The sequence below is a fragment of the Brachyhypopomus gauderio genome, chromosome 5 (genome assembly GCF_052324685.1).
Source record: "Brachyhypopomus gauderio isolate BG-103 chromosome 5, BGAUD_0.2, whole genome shotgun sequence".
Lineage (NCBI taxonomy): Eukaryota > Metazoa > Chordata > Actinopteri > Gymnotiformes > Hypopomidae > Brachyhypopomus > Brachyhypopomus gauderio.
Genome location: NC_135215.1, coordinates 27,362,058 through 27,378,620, shown reverse-complemented (window position 1 = coordinate 27,378,620; position 16,563 = coordinate 27,362,058). Strand labels below are relative to the sequence as shown.

General features: G+C 44.6%; 2 protein-coding genes across 2 annotated transcripts; one reads left to right on the top strand and one right to left on the bottom strand.

The window, feature by feature from the left end:
• Window positions 1–225: 225 nt before the first annotated feature.
• On the bottom strand, window positions 226–14,003 carry tm7sf3 (transmembrane 7 superfamily member 3). Its single transcript, XM_077006828.1, has 12 exons — window positions 13,716–14,003; window positions 11,377–11,531; window positions 9,313–9,463; window positions 8,790–8,910; window positions 7,574–7,745; window positions 7,210–7,387; window positions 6,786–6,872; window positions 6,292–6,372; window positions 3,893–4,045; window positions 3,241–3,338; window positions 2,934–3,096; window positions 226–2,606 (listed from the first exon to the last, which is right to left on the bottom strand). The coding sequence occupies exons 1-12, from the start codon at window positions 13,789–13,791 to the stop codon at window positions 2,353–2,355; spliced, it is 1,689 nt and encodes a 562-aa protein (XP_076862943.1). The 5' UTR covers window positions 13,792–14,003; the 3' UTR covers window positions 226–2,352.
• Window positions 14,004–14,030: 27 nt separating this feature from the next.
• Window positions 14,031–16,233, top strand: med21 (mediator complex subunit 21). The gene is made up of 4 exons (XM_077006831.1): window positions 14,031–14,183; window positions 14,652–14,766; window positions 14,895–14,995; window positions 15,283–16,233. The coding sequence occupies exons 1-4, from the start codon at window positions 14,142–14,144 to the stop codon at window positions 15,460–15,462; spliced, it is 438 nt and encodes a 145-aa protein (XP_076862946.1). The 5' UTR covers window positions 14,031–14,141; the 3' UTR covers window positions 15,463–16,233.
• The last annotated feature ends 330 nt before the right edge of the window (window positions 16,234–16,563 follow it).

The window sequence follows — 16,563 nt, the reverse complement described above, 5'->3', positions numbered from 1 at the left end:
CAAGATGCCACCTGCCTTCTGGAGCCAAGACACACAGCCTAGGGTCTGAAATGAAAGAAAGTTAATCACAGTCACATGCTGTCTTCATTTGAAAAGTAAAAAGAATGAATGAGTTTTAACTTGTTTAAAGATGAAAGAACAGCCTAACTTGGCATTTGTCAAACTCCTTTCAACACACAGTGCACACGGGTGTCCAGCTGACCTGCAAGACATGCTGAGCCAGTGTCTACTTACAGGAACAACTTTATTATATTTAGGTATTACAAAATATTTTCATGCCAAACATTTGAAAAACAATTACTGGCAACAAAATTTAAAATCTGATTTCCAAGTTTCAAGCAAGATATTTCTGAGAAATCAATTTGAAATGACAACATTGTAGTTACTATTTTCATGAGTAAAGACAATATGCTGGTCTTTTTTGATACTGGCACAACCCCTGAGAAAATAGAAATTGGCACAAATACAGACGGCCATCACTGCACATTGTACACACAGATTAAGCACAGCAGAGATTGTGATCAAATGTCTTACATGGCTGCCCTAGAAACCCAGAAAAAGTACCCAAATTGTAGGGGAACAGACATACATTCAGATAAATACACTCACAACAAAAATAATTACATTGTATAACATCCATTGGGCGACTTCTACATTTCAAATGTCCACACGACACCTGCAGTGTATGTAGTTTATATAAGTTGATATTGAATCAGCATTCCCCTCCAAATGCCTTTTAACAGTTAGCAAGAATGTTATTATAAGTGCTTACAAAGTGGTCACCACCCCAGTATGAATATACCCTCCCAGTAATCCCCAGACTCCCCTGGGGGTGCAAATTCCTGCAGTAAGAATTAACAGCCTTAAAAAGTTAAGGAAGAAATAGGCTATTGGTATTTTCTGAGTAAAATGCTACATTTTTGTTCAAAAGGCAGTAGGAAATCCTTAGTGGATTTCAATAATCAAATTAGAACCAAAATGGAGGTTAGCTGCTGCATATGATACACTCCATTAAAGGTAAACATTTTGAACTCCAGAATGGGGTTAAAACCGAGAGGACCAAAGTCCCAGAGATGTTCACTGCAGGCCGCAGAGTCGGCAGTTAATGGACAGACGTCTGATGTCACCGCCCCTGAAGGTTTTTAAGTGAGAGTGTGTAAGAATGCAACAGTAATGCTGGCAATAAAAGCACTCCGTGAACATTAACAAACCCAACGTTTCAGACACTAGATCAGGACAATGGTTCATGACGGCTCAGTGAACAAAACAATTAAAAGAAAAGGCAATTGGGAGATGAACTTTGGTCTGCTGCAGACTTTTTATGTAATCCACCACTAAAAAAAACAAAACAGCCCAAGTATAGCAGTAACCTGCTGTCAGATGAACTGCAAGTGTTGAGACTCGGGTTAAATTGGGCCCAGGTTTCCTAAAGCATGGCAGTGTAACATAACTAGTATACATAGTGTTCAAAGCGACTACAAATCTCACAACGACCTTTGTGCTTTTCACCTCAGACCTAGTAAAAATTAGGCTTTAAAATATCCAGTCTTATTGCTCAAGTGGTACCTTTCTTTAGACAAGCAGTATAAAATCTTACAGCAAATGCTTATCACCACACTGAGGCATGTGTGAGTCTGTCTAGACAACCTCTTAGAATTAATGAAACAAATAAACAGGCATTAAAAGTAAGCAGATCAGAACCAGAATTTCCTGGAATTCTGCAGTTTCTAAATTTGGCTGCTGTTGCTGGTCACCAAGTCAAAGGGTCCAACCAGCAAAAGGTTTTAGAGAGACCTTCGGTGCAGTCCATCCAAATGACTGAAGTCCAACGTTCAGGGCCAGCCTGTCTCTGGAACCGCAAGAGCGTTTCAGAAGTTTCAGTGTGATCTGTTCCAGAGCCCCTGACTACATAACATTAGCACCATTTACTTTGTCATGTTCCCACAAACTCCCAGAGCTGCTGCAACAGCCACATCTAAGCTGACAAGATTCACCGTGGAGATTGTGGTCAATGTGGTGACATATTAGACCAGGGTGACCAGCCTCAGAGAAGCCGTGGCCAGGAACTCTCTATGAACAGTCACTGGTGATTCCTCATCTTGTAGCGAGGTGTGCAAGCACTCTGTCCAGGGAATAGGGGAAAAGCACAGTACCAAAAAAATAGAAAAATAAGAAAAGTGGGCGTGGCTAGCGACAGGATGGATTCTACCCAGCAGGCCCAGGGTCACTGTGCTTTGCAGTCTGGCGTCCTCAATCATCCCGGTCTTCCCGACGTTGCTCCAGCACTTCCTCGTCAAGGGTCAGAGATTCAGATAGGGTGAGCTACCTGCCATGTCAGCGAAGGGGGCGGGCTCAGAGGAGGAGGGGCGTGCGCTCGCCCGCCGGCTCCGGGCGGCGCAGCAGCTGGCGAGCGCGGGCGAGCAGCCGGGCGGCGAGGGACGGCGTGTGGTGGCTCGGGTCCAGCACGTTGGTCTTGCGCCGCTCCCGCTCCTGACGCCACAAGACGTACGGGCTGGGCGGGAAGAAGGGGCGGGAGCGCTCACGGTAGAGCTGCAGCACCACGCCGCCCACCGCCAGGACGGACCACACGGAGATCATGATGAAGTCTGGGGGGGGGGGGGGGGGGGGCAGTTATACGGCACAACAGCCAAGCAGATGACAGGACTGGCGTTAGTTTGGATACAGGAACAGATACAAGCAAGATGTGTTATTTAGATCTCATATGCTCGTTTTTGGGCACTGTAGATTTTTTTTTTATGCCCCAATATTTAAAAATAAATATAAGCATAAATGAAGTTTGAGGGAAAGAAAGTTGTTGTTTTAATTCCACTATAAGGTAGTAAAAGTGACTACTTTTAAATCACGTGATCCTTTTTATAAGCATGGTGTACACGGAGGGAAGGAGAGGTGTTTGTAGGCCGCCTGCATCTCACCGACAGTCTGGAGTGGCACGGAGATGAAAGCGTGTCTGAACTGGTCATTGAGCAGACGCTTCAGCACGTCCAGGGTGATGTAGGACAGGCTGGTGTAGGTGTAGGCATTCACCGCCAGCACCACCATGTAGGCCCCCACCACTCCACATGCAACTATATTACCCTGAAACACACACACACACACACAGTCTTCAAACAGACCATTTCTCTTTAAGCTCCACACATAACTGTAACACACGCTGTCTGCCTTCACAAACTACTGCCGGTCAGTGGGATTCCTCTGGTGCTCTGTAGGGTGAGTCAGTACCTCTCTGGGCCATCTGATGAAGAAGACCGGCACAATCGCCACAATGCAACTGAACGTCACCCAGAACATTATGTCATTGCGGAAGACATCCATGTCACCTGGAAAGATGAGGTGAGACAGAAATGAATAAACACACCCATTACACAGACGTTCTTGTGCAGTGAAACAGTTAAATAGTTGTCTATACTTAAAAGATACGAAGCTATACTTTCAGATGTTATAAATAACCACATTAGAAACAGCACACCACAAAACACTCTGCAGCTTGTAAAAAAGTCTCTGTAAATCAGCTGCATGGCAGCCTCTGTACTGGCCTGTTTGATTAACCAACATATCGAACATATCGATAGTGTGGTTTCTGCTTAACTAATGACTTCATTGGGAGCGGTTTAGTTGTTGTAATAAATGGTAGTTAAGTTACCAGCTACTCTGCAGGTCATAACCTTTCACACTAGGGGGGATGACGTTTAGAACACTGCTGCACAAACAGACAACTCAGCTGCCGGGTTAAAGCCCATCAAAAGTATCAGTGTGGGGCTCCTTCCTTTCTTGCTAACCAACACCTCCCCTGATAAAGTCTGCTGGATGCTGCAGTTTCTCATTTAAACGTCGTCGCTGGTAGGTGGATGAGCTGCAGCTCATTTTATCTTACCAAGAGGTGTGAAGAAGACGATGGAAGAGATGAGGAACCCCAGGAGGAGGCCCACCACCACCACACACGACATGGCCGAGCCGAACCGCCACCAGGACATCACCAGAGTCACGCCCACAATTACGCCAAACAATGCTGCCAGGACCAATCGGACTTCAGGGAAGAGTGTGAAAACAACCTGGTTTACTAAACAACATAAGCCTAATTCATATCAATACTGTATATCAATGCACTGTATGAAGAAAATAAGGTAGCACAATATGAAGAATAGTACTATAGTGCATTTAGGAACAGTCCTACATATTGCATGTTCAATGATATTTACTACGATATTGAAGACCCAGGGAATATTATGTTTTTAAAATATTTGTACCTAGAGGGTTTTAATAAACCTTTAGCAAAATTTCATTTAAACAAACAAATATGATTTGAACTACAAAACCACTCCTCAAATCAACTGACTTGGGCCTGGTCCCAATATTCCAGTGCCTGTCAGACTTGCACACTGGTACACTACTCAGGCTAAATATGATCACACAGGGAAGGAGGGCTGGAGCAAGTTGACTACTGATTAAATCGTTCTGAGATTCAGGTTCCAGATAAGCCTTGTTCATGGGTGCTGGCAGAGTCACTGTGGGTTTCATGAAAACGAAGCTCTAGGCTTAGAACCAAATTTGATGATTTCCCTTTGAGGCATGGTCACCGCAGCCTGATCTAAATCAATAGCCTCTTTTGACCTCGGTGCCAAGGTGATGACTGCAGGATCTACTAAATCAAATTTAGGTCTGCGTACAATCGGTTACTTCAAGATGATCACTAAAAACATATCGATCCACACGTACAAATATTAGTCAGGAATTCAGTGTTCTAACACAGCCGTGCAGGTTCTACAGCACAGGGCTTCACACACTAGATGATCCTCACAGACCCGCGAGGCTGCGGGACTAACATCAACTTCCTGCTCAGAGTGAAGAGTGCCTGTTCTACACAGGAAAGGGAGAAATTCTGCTGACAAATTGTTCAATTAACAGATTTTGCAATGATGTTCACAAGACACTTTGTATACGTAGATCATAGTAGATTAAAATACAGGTTTTTGGGTTTAGATTGCCTGCGTCTTCACACACAGTGGCCACCTCAGTGGAATCTGAGCCCGTAAGAATGATTTCATCTTTTTGCCTTTTGTAACTGCTGTAATTAATCAAAAACACCCAGAATTCGCACAACTGCAATGGGACAACTCGGATGTGTTTGACATCTTGTGCATGTATTGGAGAAAACTCTATGTTGACACAAAGTCTGAGATGATTATTTAGAAATTCTATATACACAGACCAGTCATGGTTTACATTTAATACACAAATTGTGAACTCAGATTTTCTATTACAAAATCACACACAATCATGCATGTATGAATACACATGCACACACACATGGAATAAACAAACACACACCACCCTTTTCAACATTGCTCAGGTGGCTGCTGGGACGTAGTCTTCATATGTATGAGTAGTGAATGGCAACAGGTCTGCTGAGCGTGATCTGCACAGGGCCCAGAAGAGCAGGGGCCAACACTGTGGCCAGTACTGTACGCCGTGTCGGCCCACACTGGGAGCGCCGCCACTGCATGTTGTGCCTGCAACACTGCGGTCTGTGCTAGATAACACTGTGGTCTATTGTGTGCAGTGTTGAGTAACTGCACGACCCCCCCCCCCCCTCGCCCCCCAGATCACTCGGCTGCCCCCGTGCTTCTGAGCAGACATGGCGTGAGTCATCCGACCCGTGACTCATCTGGCCAACTGCCGACGTGAATAAACAAACTCGAGAGACCACAACTGGGCCACCTGCATGCGAGACTTCCTAGCTTGAGTGGAAGCTCTGCTGCCGAGTGACAGCTACCATGGAAATGAAAACCTAGCAACAGCCAGCCTTCCACTCGGCAGAATGATGAAGCGGACTTTCGTTTTGCATATAGCGGGTCAGTGCACAGCACACAGCTCTCTGGCTAATCCACATTCCACCCTCACTGCCAGTATGCAGGAAGCCCCGTGACTGAGGTCACGCTCTTTCTGGCTTAGCAGCCGTTTATCTAAGAAACTAGTTTAATATTTAGAGAATTAGAGAGTAGAAAAGGGAAAATGTTTTTCCCCCTCAATTTCCTCTATTGCCTTAAATTTTGAGAAAATTTTGAAGCTCAAAAGGATATGACCAAATTACTAGTTAACAGACTAAATTACCTCAAATTTTTTAATTGAAGTGTAAATTGAAACAATCTTAAACGGCAACGGAGTTTTAAAAGGAAAATTTTACACATTGCACACACGTTTACACATTGCTCCATTTCCGTGTTTAGAAGAAACATGGCCACCTGCCCCTATAACATGGTGAACTAGACTCACGGTCATAATCCAGGGAGGTGGTCCTGGTGAACAGCACGAAGAAGACAAAGGCTCCAAAGGCAAAGCCCATGCAGAAGAGCTCTGGAACGGTGGGAGAGATAATTACATCAGTGGCACCAGCACTGGATCTGGGTCGCCCTTATTTAAAATCAAATAGCATTAAACACAGTTACATTAGAAACATGTGCATTCCACTGACTGATCACGTGTTTGAGGCATCATTGCTGTATGACTTCAGTTAGAGCCAGTACTAACTTTTTAAAACCTGTACACTTTAGGTATTATTTTGCCCATTAGGATGGTGAATTCTTAAAGGTTTATGGCGTTCCCATGCCACAGGTAAACAGGGACATACATGGGAGAAGCTAAAATAGACAATTCACAAGTTTTCCTTTTTGTCAGCTCTGATCCAAGACGAATGTAAATGAACTGCGAAGTTTATGAAGTCACTAGAACTGTTCAAGTGATTCACTTGCCACATTTGATTCACTTACCACACTTGAAAAAACGATGCCCAAGGAAGCACACAAAGAGTCCTGCAAGTCCCGCAATGGTGAAAAACACCTTGGAGGACACTCTCCCTGGAGGTGGGGGGAGGAATCATTTTAGCACATTTTGACACAAGATACAACAGAAAAGTTTTTCTAAACATTAATTTACATTCTCCCCCAAAGAGGAAATCTACAAATTTACACTAGAAGTGACTTCGTAATTCTTGTCTTTAAATTTGGGACATTTGTTAGCGATCATGCATTCTGAATAGATATAGAGAATATTTTGTCTTTCAGATACAGAGTTTTCAAATACATTGGTGAGAATCTCATGCATCGGGAAACCCTGCAGTCACAGTCTGCCTGTCCATTTTACCAATGTGTGCACAGTAATCTAGACCAGCAAAGTGTAAAGGGGACCAGTCACCTAAGGTGGTGCAGCTATCCACGATGGAGGCAAAGCTGCAGGCGTAGGTGTGGACGGGGACGTACGAGGCCGATGTGTTGGAGACGGGGTCCCGCACGATGACGGAATAAATAACTCCTTGTCCCGGGATGGAGTTAAAGGACAGCTCGGTGCGATCATTAGAGGACAGCGTCACCAGCTACAACCCAAGGACACGCACCGTTCAATAAATATAAGGCACATCTTCCTGCACTGGGAGCCAGCACATTTATACGTGGCTGTTCGACAAAGAGAAGAGCTACTATATTATTTAATTGTGGCAACCTGGACATGTCTTATATGTGAACATTGTGAGCTCAGGTGAGAGTCTCTTTCTGCTACTAACCTTTCTCCCATTCTCCACCATGCTTGAAACACTGGCCACACTCTTCATACCGCTGATCAGGCTTTGCTCCGATAGGTCGTTCTCAGGGAGGAAGTACTGATACACATCATACTCCAACCGCCAATGGGTAGTGGAGCCCATGCCTACATCACAGGCAGGTGGAGAGACCTCTCTGAAGGAGGTGAAGAAGAGGAACAGAAGAGAGAACATGAGGGTCCAGGGAAGGTCCTGCTGCCATGTTCTAGAGCAAAGAGGGAACACCACCCCAGAACATACAACACACCCAGTGTTCTAGAGCAAAGAGGGAACACCACCCCAGAACATACAACACACCCAGTGTTCTAGAGCAGAGAGGGAACACCACCCCAGAACATACAACACACCCAGTGTTCTAGAGCAGAGAGGGAACACCACCCCAGAACATACAACACACCCAGTGTTCTAGAGCAGAGAGGGAACATGACCCCAGAACATACAACACACCCAGTGTTCTAGAGCAGAGAGGGAACATGACCCCAGAACATACAACACACCCAGTGTTCTAGAGCAGAGAGGGAACATGACCCCAGAACATACAACACACCCAGTGTTCTAGAGCAGAGAGGGAACACCACCCCAGAACATACAACACACCCAGTGTTCTAGAGCAGAGAGGGAACATGACCCCAGAACATACAACACACCCAGTGTTCTAGAGCAGAGAGGGAACATGACCCCAGAACATACAACACACCCAGTGTTCTAGAGCAGAGAGGGAACACCACCCCAGAACATACAACACACCCAGTGTTCTAGAGCAGAGAGGGAACATGAGCCCAGAACATACAACACACCCAGTGTTCTAGAGCAGAGAGGGAACACCACCCCAGAACATACAACACACCCAGTGTTCTAGAGCAGAGAGGGAACACCACCCCAGAACATACAACACACCCAGTGTTCTAGAGCAGAGAGGGAACATGACCCCAGAACATACAACACACCCAGTGTTCTAGAGCAGAGAGGGAACACCACCCCAGAACATACAACACACCCAGTGTTCTAGAGCAGAGAGGGAACACCACCCCAGAACATACAACACACCCAGTGTTCTAGAGCAGAGAGGGACCACGACCCCAGGAAAACATAATACACACTCAGTGCTCTGAAATCAGACAGGTTTATTTTAACCTTGAACCTCCTATATTCAGTGATGTGGGTATATGTGAGAGCTTACCTTGAGGACCCAATGTTTGCAGGAGCAAAGCGAATGACCGTCTCAAACAGGTTGTAGCGCAAGTAGATGTTTGGATCATTCTCCAGGGGAAACTCCAGATTGCAGGCACCAGGGACCGGATCTGCACATAGCACAAAATATCTAATGAACATAATAAAAACCCATCTTGTTCTATCTGATCTGTGCTAGAAAATCAAAAGAAGCAGCCATACTGTGTTCAAGACCACATCTTTAAACATTAGTCTCATCACAATGAGAGAGTCCACCATTTTAGTTTTGGTGCTGGACTGTTTTAGGTCCCTCAAAAACCACTGCAACTCTCATGACTACATAAATCTTCTAAAATGGGCGTTATGCAGTGACCACCAATGTGGAAGCACATTACTCTCATAAACAAGGTAACATTCATAATGCAAGTGTAAAGTAGTCCAACTCTGATATTTCCCCCTAAACGTCTAAGAGGGCTGTGGTGACATGTAGGAGAATCAAGAAAGAGCAAACGGAGAGTAACGTGCAGACGTACCAGCGTGTGTGTAAGGCAGGAGGACACCAGTACCAGTGACGGGTCCTCCATCAGGGGCCAGGAGAAAACAGGACAGAGAAGATTGTCCAGAGCTCAAAGGAAACAACAGTCCAGAATCCACCGCCGTGAGCGAGTAACCGTACTCTGGCACCTGCAGGGGGCGACACCATCAAACAATTACACACAGACACTGTGCGATGCACGCCACACTTGTTTGAAGGTGGGGTGGGGGCTTGACTTTATCTTATGCCATGCTTATGAGGTGGGGTAGGTGGAATTTCATGATCGCTGGCAAGGTCCCCCTCACTTTAATTGGTGATTGATCAAACCACTAAACTGGGTTAGTCTTTATTTACAGCCTAACAGGTGGTCTCCTGGGTGAGTCTACAGCACTGAACTCATAGGCTTGTAGACTGCCGGAGCCATGTCTGAGAATAACGCACACGTGGCTGAGGAATAGGGTCGAGATCCAGGCCACTCCGGGTTTGCCCGGGAGCCAGACTGTACGATTAACCCACCATATGACAAGAGGCTTACTGCAAGACCCTGCAGTCTGCCTGCAAGTGGGTCAGCCAAGAGTCTTAAAACCCTGGAGGCCTACAATGGCCCCAGAAAAGGCCCCCCAGTCAGTCCCATAACAGTCCCTGATCCTTTCAAATCTGACCTGGACAGTCTGACCTGGTCTACCATCCAATCATTAACAACGATGAAGACGAGCATCAAGACTCTTTTCTGGAGGTAGGTAGAGTTCTTCCATATTCACTGGATTATTATACAGTAACACAACTGAACATTCCGGCTTGATGATATAACCCAGATAATAAAGCTCAATGGAAAACCTACAAAGTAGATCCAACTCTTTTCCTATGTAGTCATATATATCAGAATACAGTAGTTTAGACAGCAAAACATCAGTATTCAAAAAACATGGACCAATTTAGCAAGAATAAGGTTTAACAACGTGACAATGGTGAAAATGTAATCTTAAATTACAAAACATTTGTAAGATTTGTAAGTAATGCAAGATTTAAACAATGTACAAAGAAACAAATAGCCTAGTGTAGAGTGGTTAAAGGAGGCAAGTTTCAAGCTAATGCTCATCTAGCTGAAGATGTTCAATTAGAAAAGGATTTCTGGGTATTTAGTAATTTGAAATAATTATAAGGATTAGTACCCAAAATAAAAGTTTGGAGACTGTATTTGAAATCACATTATTCAAAATAATTAAAAGATATTCAACTTCAGACATAAAATTATGATGAGACAGAATTAAATACATCAATCTCAGAGAAGAAGATTATGTTTCTGTCAGGGACGGACGTTGTTTGGAAATGTTAAATAGTCTATCTGGCAAGAGACTGCAAATGCTATAGAGGACATACATGGAATCAAAATATGGAATTTTCATTCTAGGATAGATTAGTAGGGACAAATGATTAATGCCTACTTAAAATATTACTGGCAACCAGTAAAATACCAAAATAAGAAAATGCACCCCCCCCCACCCCCACAGACTGAAATTGTCTATGACATTTATTCAACGGAGAGACTGGCTTTTACATTACAACTGAACATTTTACCAAATATTGAGAATATGTCCCTACTATGGAAACTGGCAAAAGTAAATATTGTGTAATCTGTGCAATTGATTACTGTGTAATCAATTATGTTTAAAAAAATAAATACAGCTATACAAATATAGCTAAGAAGAATAAGAATGCTCTGTGTGAACACTTGTGTAGGAGTAGAGGTGGATGAGTGAATGCAGTCTTGTTTTGCACTTGAGGTTTAATGTGGTTGGTTAGAGAAGGGCAAGATTTAATTTCCTTCTGACTGTCTCTGGCAGTTGACGCAAGATTTCTTTCAAGTCGTCCTCTGGGAGTTTTTGTTTTGCAACGTGACCTTTCTGAGCCAGTATCAATCATCACACCATAATCAATAATAATAAGAATCACAGGCTCGCCCATTTGTTTACAAAAACCTACTTAACAAAAAACATTCATTTGTACTGGTGTCCTCTGCATATCAACGCCCCAGAAGTGCTTGGGTGTGTGAGTCACTCACCTTTTCGTAGGACAGTGTGGCGTTGCTGTACTGAGTGTGAAACTGCAGTGTGATGAATGCCACATCAGCAGGGATTTGAGACACAAGTACCTGCACACTCCCATTCTCAGGTACACTCACATTCTGGAACATTCCGAGAGAGAACACCACCTGGTCTGGGAGGGATGGACACACAGACACACACATTAGGGATATGGATCTTCACCTCCCACATTATGGAAGTTAACACAAGCCAATCTGGATATGCAAGAGGTTTATGTGAAGTGACGTAATGCTGTGTAATGTATTGGGTGATGTACTGGGACGTTATCCCCGTCGTCTCTCAGAATAAGGAACCTACTTGCTACTGAGTCTATTTCGTGATGTTCTGTGGTTGGTGTTGCTTCTCTTGATTCAAACCACACATTTTACAGTGTTACATTTTGGAGGATATGTATTTGCGGAGTAATATTTCCTCCTTACTAAGCACAACAAACATGTTCATTCATGTAGCCTTACCAGTGTAGTAGTCAGAGCAGTGTGATTCTTCATACTGCGTTACATAACTTCTTACCAGAACTCATTAACAAACTGCAACATCTCATTCATTTGCTCCGCCAGCTATCTACCTGAATGAAAATGTGTGTGAAGTAGCCAAACAAACTGATCTATCGTCCCAGACCAGTAAGAGTACAATAAGCAACTGGCCATGAAGACCCCGGGTAGAGACGGGCTCGGGTGGAGAACACGCCGCCCCGGGTAGAGACGGGCTCGGGTGGAGAACATGCCGCCCCGGGTAGAGACGGGCCCGGGTGGAGAACACGCCGCCCCGGGTTAAGACGGGCTCGGGTGGAGAACACGCTGCCCCGGGTTAAGACGGGCTCGGGTGGAGAACACGCTGCCCCGGGTTAAGACGGGCTCGGGTGGAGAACACGCCAGACTGAAGAATGTGTCTGGCCACGGGACTCTGCACTGCACTGCTGCGTGAATGAGATTAGGCAGCGTTTAACTCCACCCTTTCACCCACTGAGCATACATCAGTTCCCTCCCTGTACAAGTCAAAATCCCCATTCATTCCCTTGCTACTGAAAAGCTAGAAACGGACAAAAATCCTGAACTGCTTTCACATGACTCCATGATTACCAGAGGCCTCACGAGCTGCTCTGCTCGTGGAGTTCCCAGGGGCCCTTCACTGTAAAGGGCACATCATCCATCAGCTGAAAACAGCGTCAGAAGACAAAAAATGCCCCCAAAGAAGTATGACTTGATTTAAAAACAAGCAGTTACAGATGTCTTCATCGTGCCTTCCTCCAGTGAGTCAATGTGTAATTATACACTTCCTCTCTTCAGTCTCACAGACACACACACACACACACACACACACGTGTGAGACTCAATGTGTGGCGTGTCAATAAAGTATCAACTGACACCCTTTCCACTGAGCACTACACCACTTTCTAGATGCAGACTTGCTGTTGTCATTTCTGATTAAAAAGGCAACAAAATTGCATAAAGAACATTTGTCCCAGCTACTGTTATAAGGCAGAACACTGCTGCACAGCACTGAGCAGAGCCAACAGATTACAATAATCTGCTACCAAACACTGATCCAAGATGATGGGGAGTGCAGGACTAAACAGGTATGAAGTTCTGAATGGAGTTCTTTCTCTCATCAGATGATGGAGTCAGTGGAGAGTGCAGGTATCATTTCAGGCTTTAAAATATCGATCCATATTTGCACCTCAAACTCAACTGAAACTACTACACAGACTGTGAAGGCTGAATCTCAGAGCATTAAGGGTGCCACACAGCTCCACCACTGACTCAGCTTCACTCGGTCTTCACTTATTAGTTACAATTAGCCTAGCTTATATTATATGTTAAAGAAAACATACAACTTAATGCGCTAATGCATTTTACAGACTAAACCGCCACAAATGATCTAAATGAAAAAAGATATTTGTAGTTTTTAATAATTCTTCAACATCGTACGACCTTTAAACCTGTTTTATTTTACTAATGCAACAACAATTAAACGCTCAGGTGTGCAATAAAAGTTTTTATGAGTATATATAAATGCTGAAAGGGAAATCTCGTAAGGGAGCCTCACACACGGTTGTCAAAGCGGGGAAACATGAGACACACACCAGCGGTACCACGGTACCCAGCTCGGTCGTGTTACAACCGAGACGTGTTACAATACGAGCCCAATAAACGCACATTAGTCCAGGTTACAGGTTCGTGTATCTACAGAGATGTGCAGGCAGCGAGACCGCCGGTACTTCAGCCCCACGCCTGAGGCGGGCCGACACGGTCGTGTTCACACGTCTAACGACGTTCAACACAAATAAAACACTCACTTTCATCCTGCGCCCGAGGACGACCGACGCACAAGAAGACGATGAAAACTAAACATTCCCTCCTTATCGGACACATTTTCCGGAGGCCCAGGCGTCGTTGGGCTAGTTAACTATATATCCTACAAACAGAGCGCCTCCTCCGCCGACAGACTGCAGATGTTGGACGGTTCCCCCGCCACAAAGACCCGTAACATGTTTCCAGTGTGTAGAAGTCGCAACTTTCCCCGCAGCGCCGACGGGCTCCGCTCAACTCGGTCCTCCTACGACACGCACGCGCCGCGCTGCGGAACTCGCGCCCTTCATTCGCTCGCGGCGGTCATGTGAGAAATCAGTGCTGTTAACTCGGACGGCCGCGTGGGGGCGACGTCGCTCGGCGCGGCGCTGCTAACCGCCGCCGCTGGGTAGCCGAGCAACAACACACCAAATATGGCGGACAGGCTAACGCAACTTCAGGATGCCGTCAATTCCGTAAGACAATTTGTGTTGAATTAACTACATATTTTATACACATTTAACCGAATAAGCATTTTTTTAAAATTATACTTAATAATGATTAGTTTAAATAAATTATAAGCATGGTTCTTATCGACCTGTTGTTGATGATTACAACTGAAAACAATCCTAGCTAGCCAGTTGGCTAACTGAGGCTAGTGTTGAGTTACTCATATATATATATATATATAACACGCAATAACTCGATTTCTTTCTTCTTTACCACAATGTTTATCTTCTGTTCAAATTGCCCACGTTTGTGCTTCAGCATCATACTTGCTAGCTTGCTAACCTGTTCTTGTCTATCGCTAGCTACATATTAAACACCTATGATAACCTTCGAATCACGTACAATCTTTGTTGGAGACTGTCGTTACTGTTTTCCTGTGTAATATGAATGTTGATCTTAGTTTTGGTTTTGTCTCTTATTTGAATGTAATCTAGTTGGCGGATCAGTTTTGCAACGCTATCGGAGTGCTGCAGCAGTGCGCCCCGCCTGCATCCTTCAGCAACATCCAGACGTCCATTAACAAGGACCAGCCATCTAACCCCACAGAAGGTGAGGCCACTGTCGTTAAACACTTGTGAGTTAGTCAGAACTGTCCTCGCAGGTTGTGTCTGTACTATTTAAGCTGAGGCACTGATTAACTCAAATCATAACTGATTGGCACTGATCTTTTACTACAGAGTATGCGCAGCTTTTTGCAGCGTTGATCGCGAGAACGGCTAAAGATGTTGACGTGTTGATCGACTCTTTGCCTAGTGAAGAATCTACAGCGGCACTACAGGTACGTCCCCTTCAATTCTCACGGTCAAAGATAAAGATGCACGGACACGTCACAAACCCACAGACACCAGTCACGGATAAAGATACACAGGCACGTCACAAACCCACAGATAAAAGGATCTCCTGCTTGTTGTTGAATTTGTTTATCAGCATATTGCTTGTAATGTGGGCCATAAAACACCTCGATGACACCTTGAACATTGGACGTGGACACGGGTACACACGGTGCCCTGCGGTGCCCTTATTTTTGGTCATTCCTGTGATTGGTCTTGTGTGTTCTCCAACTAGGCTGCAAGCCTGAGACAACTGGAGGAGGAGAACCATGAAGCGGCGGCACGGCTAGAGGAGGTGGTGTACCGAGGAGACCTGCTGCTGGAGAAGATCCAGAGTGCCCTGGCCGACATCGCCCAGTCCCAGCTCCGCATGCGCAGTGGTCCGGCCAGCCAGCCCGCGGCCCCTGAGTCTTGAGACTCATTCGGAGCAGCTATGGACTATACGAAACACACTGCAGGGACTTTTATATTCGCTGTTCATTTGTTATTCAGGAGGCGTGTCCAATGCATGGAAGCGCTATGTGACATTATGACTGTGAAAAGTACAACCAGCAGTGCTCCATTGGGGAGAAGCATGTTGTGGAGGAGATTGTGTTGTGGCATCATCTAGATAAGAGCTGTCAGTAAGGCAACAATTGTTAGATATAAATGGTAGTAAAAAGGCCTGTCTGTTTACGATTGCCACCACATGGATTATAAACTTTCCTGATCTGCACAAATGGTGAAGCTGGAGGTGTTAAAGCTCATTTACTATTGCCTCAACAGATACCATTTGGTCATTATGCAACCCCCCCCCCCCCCCCCCCCCATCCATCATAGGTCTTTATCAATATAATATATTGCCAAACCTTTTTTCATGCAGTGTAACTTACATATGTACAGTGTTCATTAGTTTGGCCTTCTTACTAATAGCTGTGGCTGGGGGGAGTGCAGATTGGAATTTTGTAAAATGTAGAACCATTCTATGATTAAATCATATCAACTTTACACTGTAAAAACAGAGTCAGGGATGTGTGAAGATATTTTTTGTTTTGTTCAGTTTAACAGCAAAATTCTCCTGCATTGGCAAATATTAAACCATTGAAATGGAGGTTTTTATCCCTGATGCTAGTCAAAGTAGTAAGGGCTTTTGAGTCCATTGTTTACATTTTAAAATATGCCATTAAATGTATCTATTTATCACTCACTATTGGCCCCTGAATGCGATTCCTTAATGTTTTAGAAAAATTCAGTTTTAGAAGCAATTTTCATATTCTGAAATCCCTAATTGTAACCATTTAGGAGTTTTCAGTTTATAATTTTTTTGTTCTGATATTTCAATAAATATACAAAGTTACTGTGTCATACTGCTAGTTTTTGAAAACCAAATTGCTGATGGTGTCCCAGATTTCAGCCTCTCTTCTGAGAGAATGCAACATGACCGTTGTGGTATAGTTGCAAAATTAACTGTCGATGTAAGTGGGTGTAGAGTGTGGCAAAACCCACAGCTGTTTTATGGCACCGCTTCTGTTTGCTA

Excerpts from the sequence above, each read along its gene's own strand:
- tm7sf3 (XM_077006828.1), bottom strand. The coding sequence starts at position 13,791 with ATGTGTCCGATAAGGAGGGAATGTTTAGTTTTCATCGTCTTCTTGTGC. Across the intron at positions 7,388-7,573 it reads TGGTGGAGAATGGGAGAAAG|CTGGTGACGCTGTCCTCTAA; the intron begins GTTAGTAGCAGA and ends CTTGGGTTGTAG. Across the intron at positions 6,373-6,785 it reads GCATCGTTTTTTCAAGTGTG|AGCTCTTCTGCATGGGCTTT; the intron begins GTAAGTGAATCA and ends CCACCGTTCCAG.
- med21 (XM_077006831.1), top strand. The coding sequence starts at position 14,142 with ATGGCGGACAGGCTAACGCAACTTCAGGATGCCGTCAATTCC. Across the intron at positions 14,184-14,651 it reads TTCAGGATGCCGTCAATTCC|TTGGCGGATCAGTTTTGCAA; the intron begins GTAAGACAATTT and ends AATGTAATCTAG. Across the intron at positions 14,767-14,894 it reads GCCATCTAACCCCACAGAAG|AGTATGCGCAGCTTTTTGCA; the intron begins GTGAGGCCACTG and ends CTTTTACTACAG.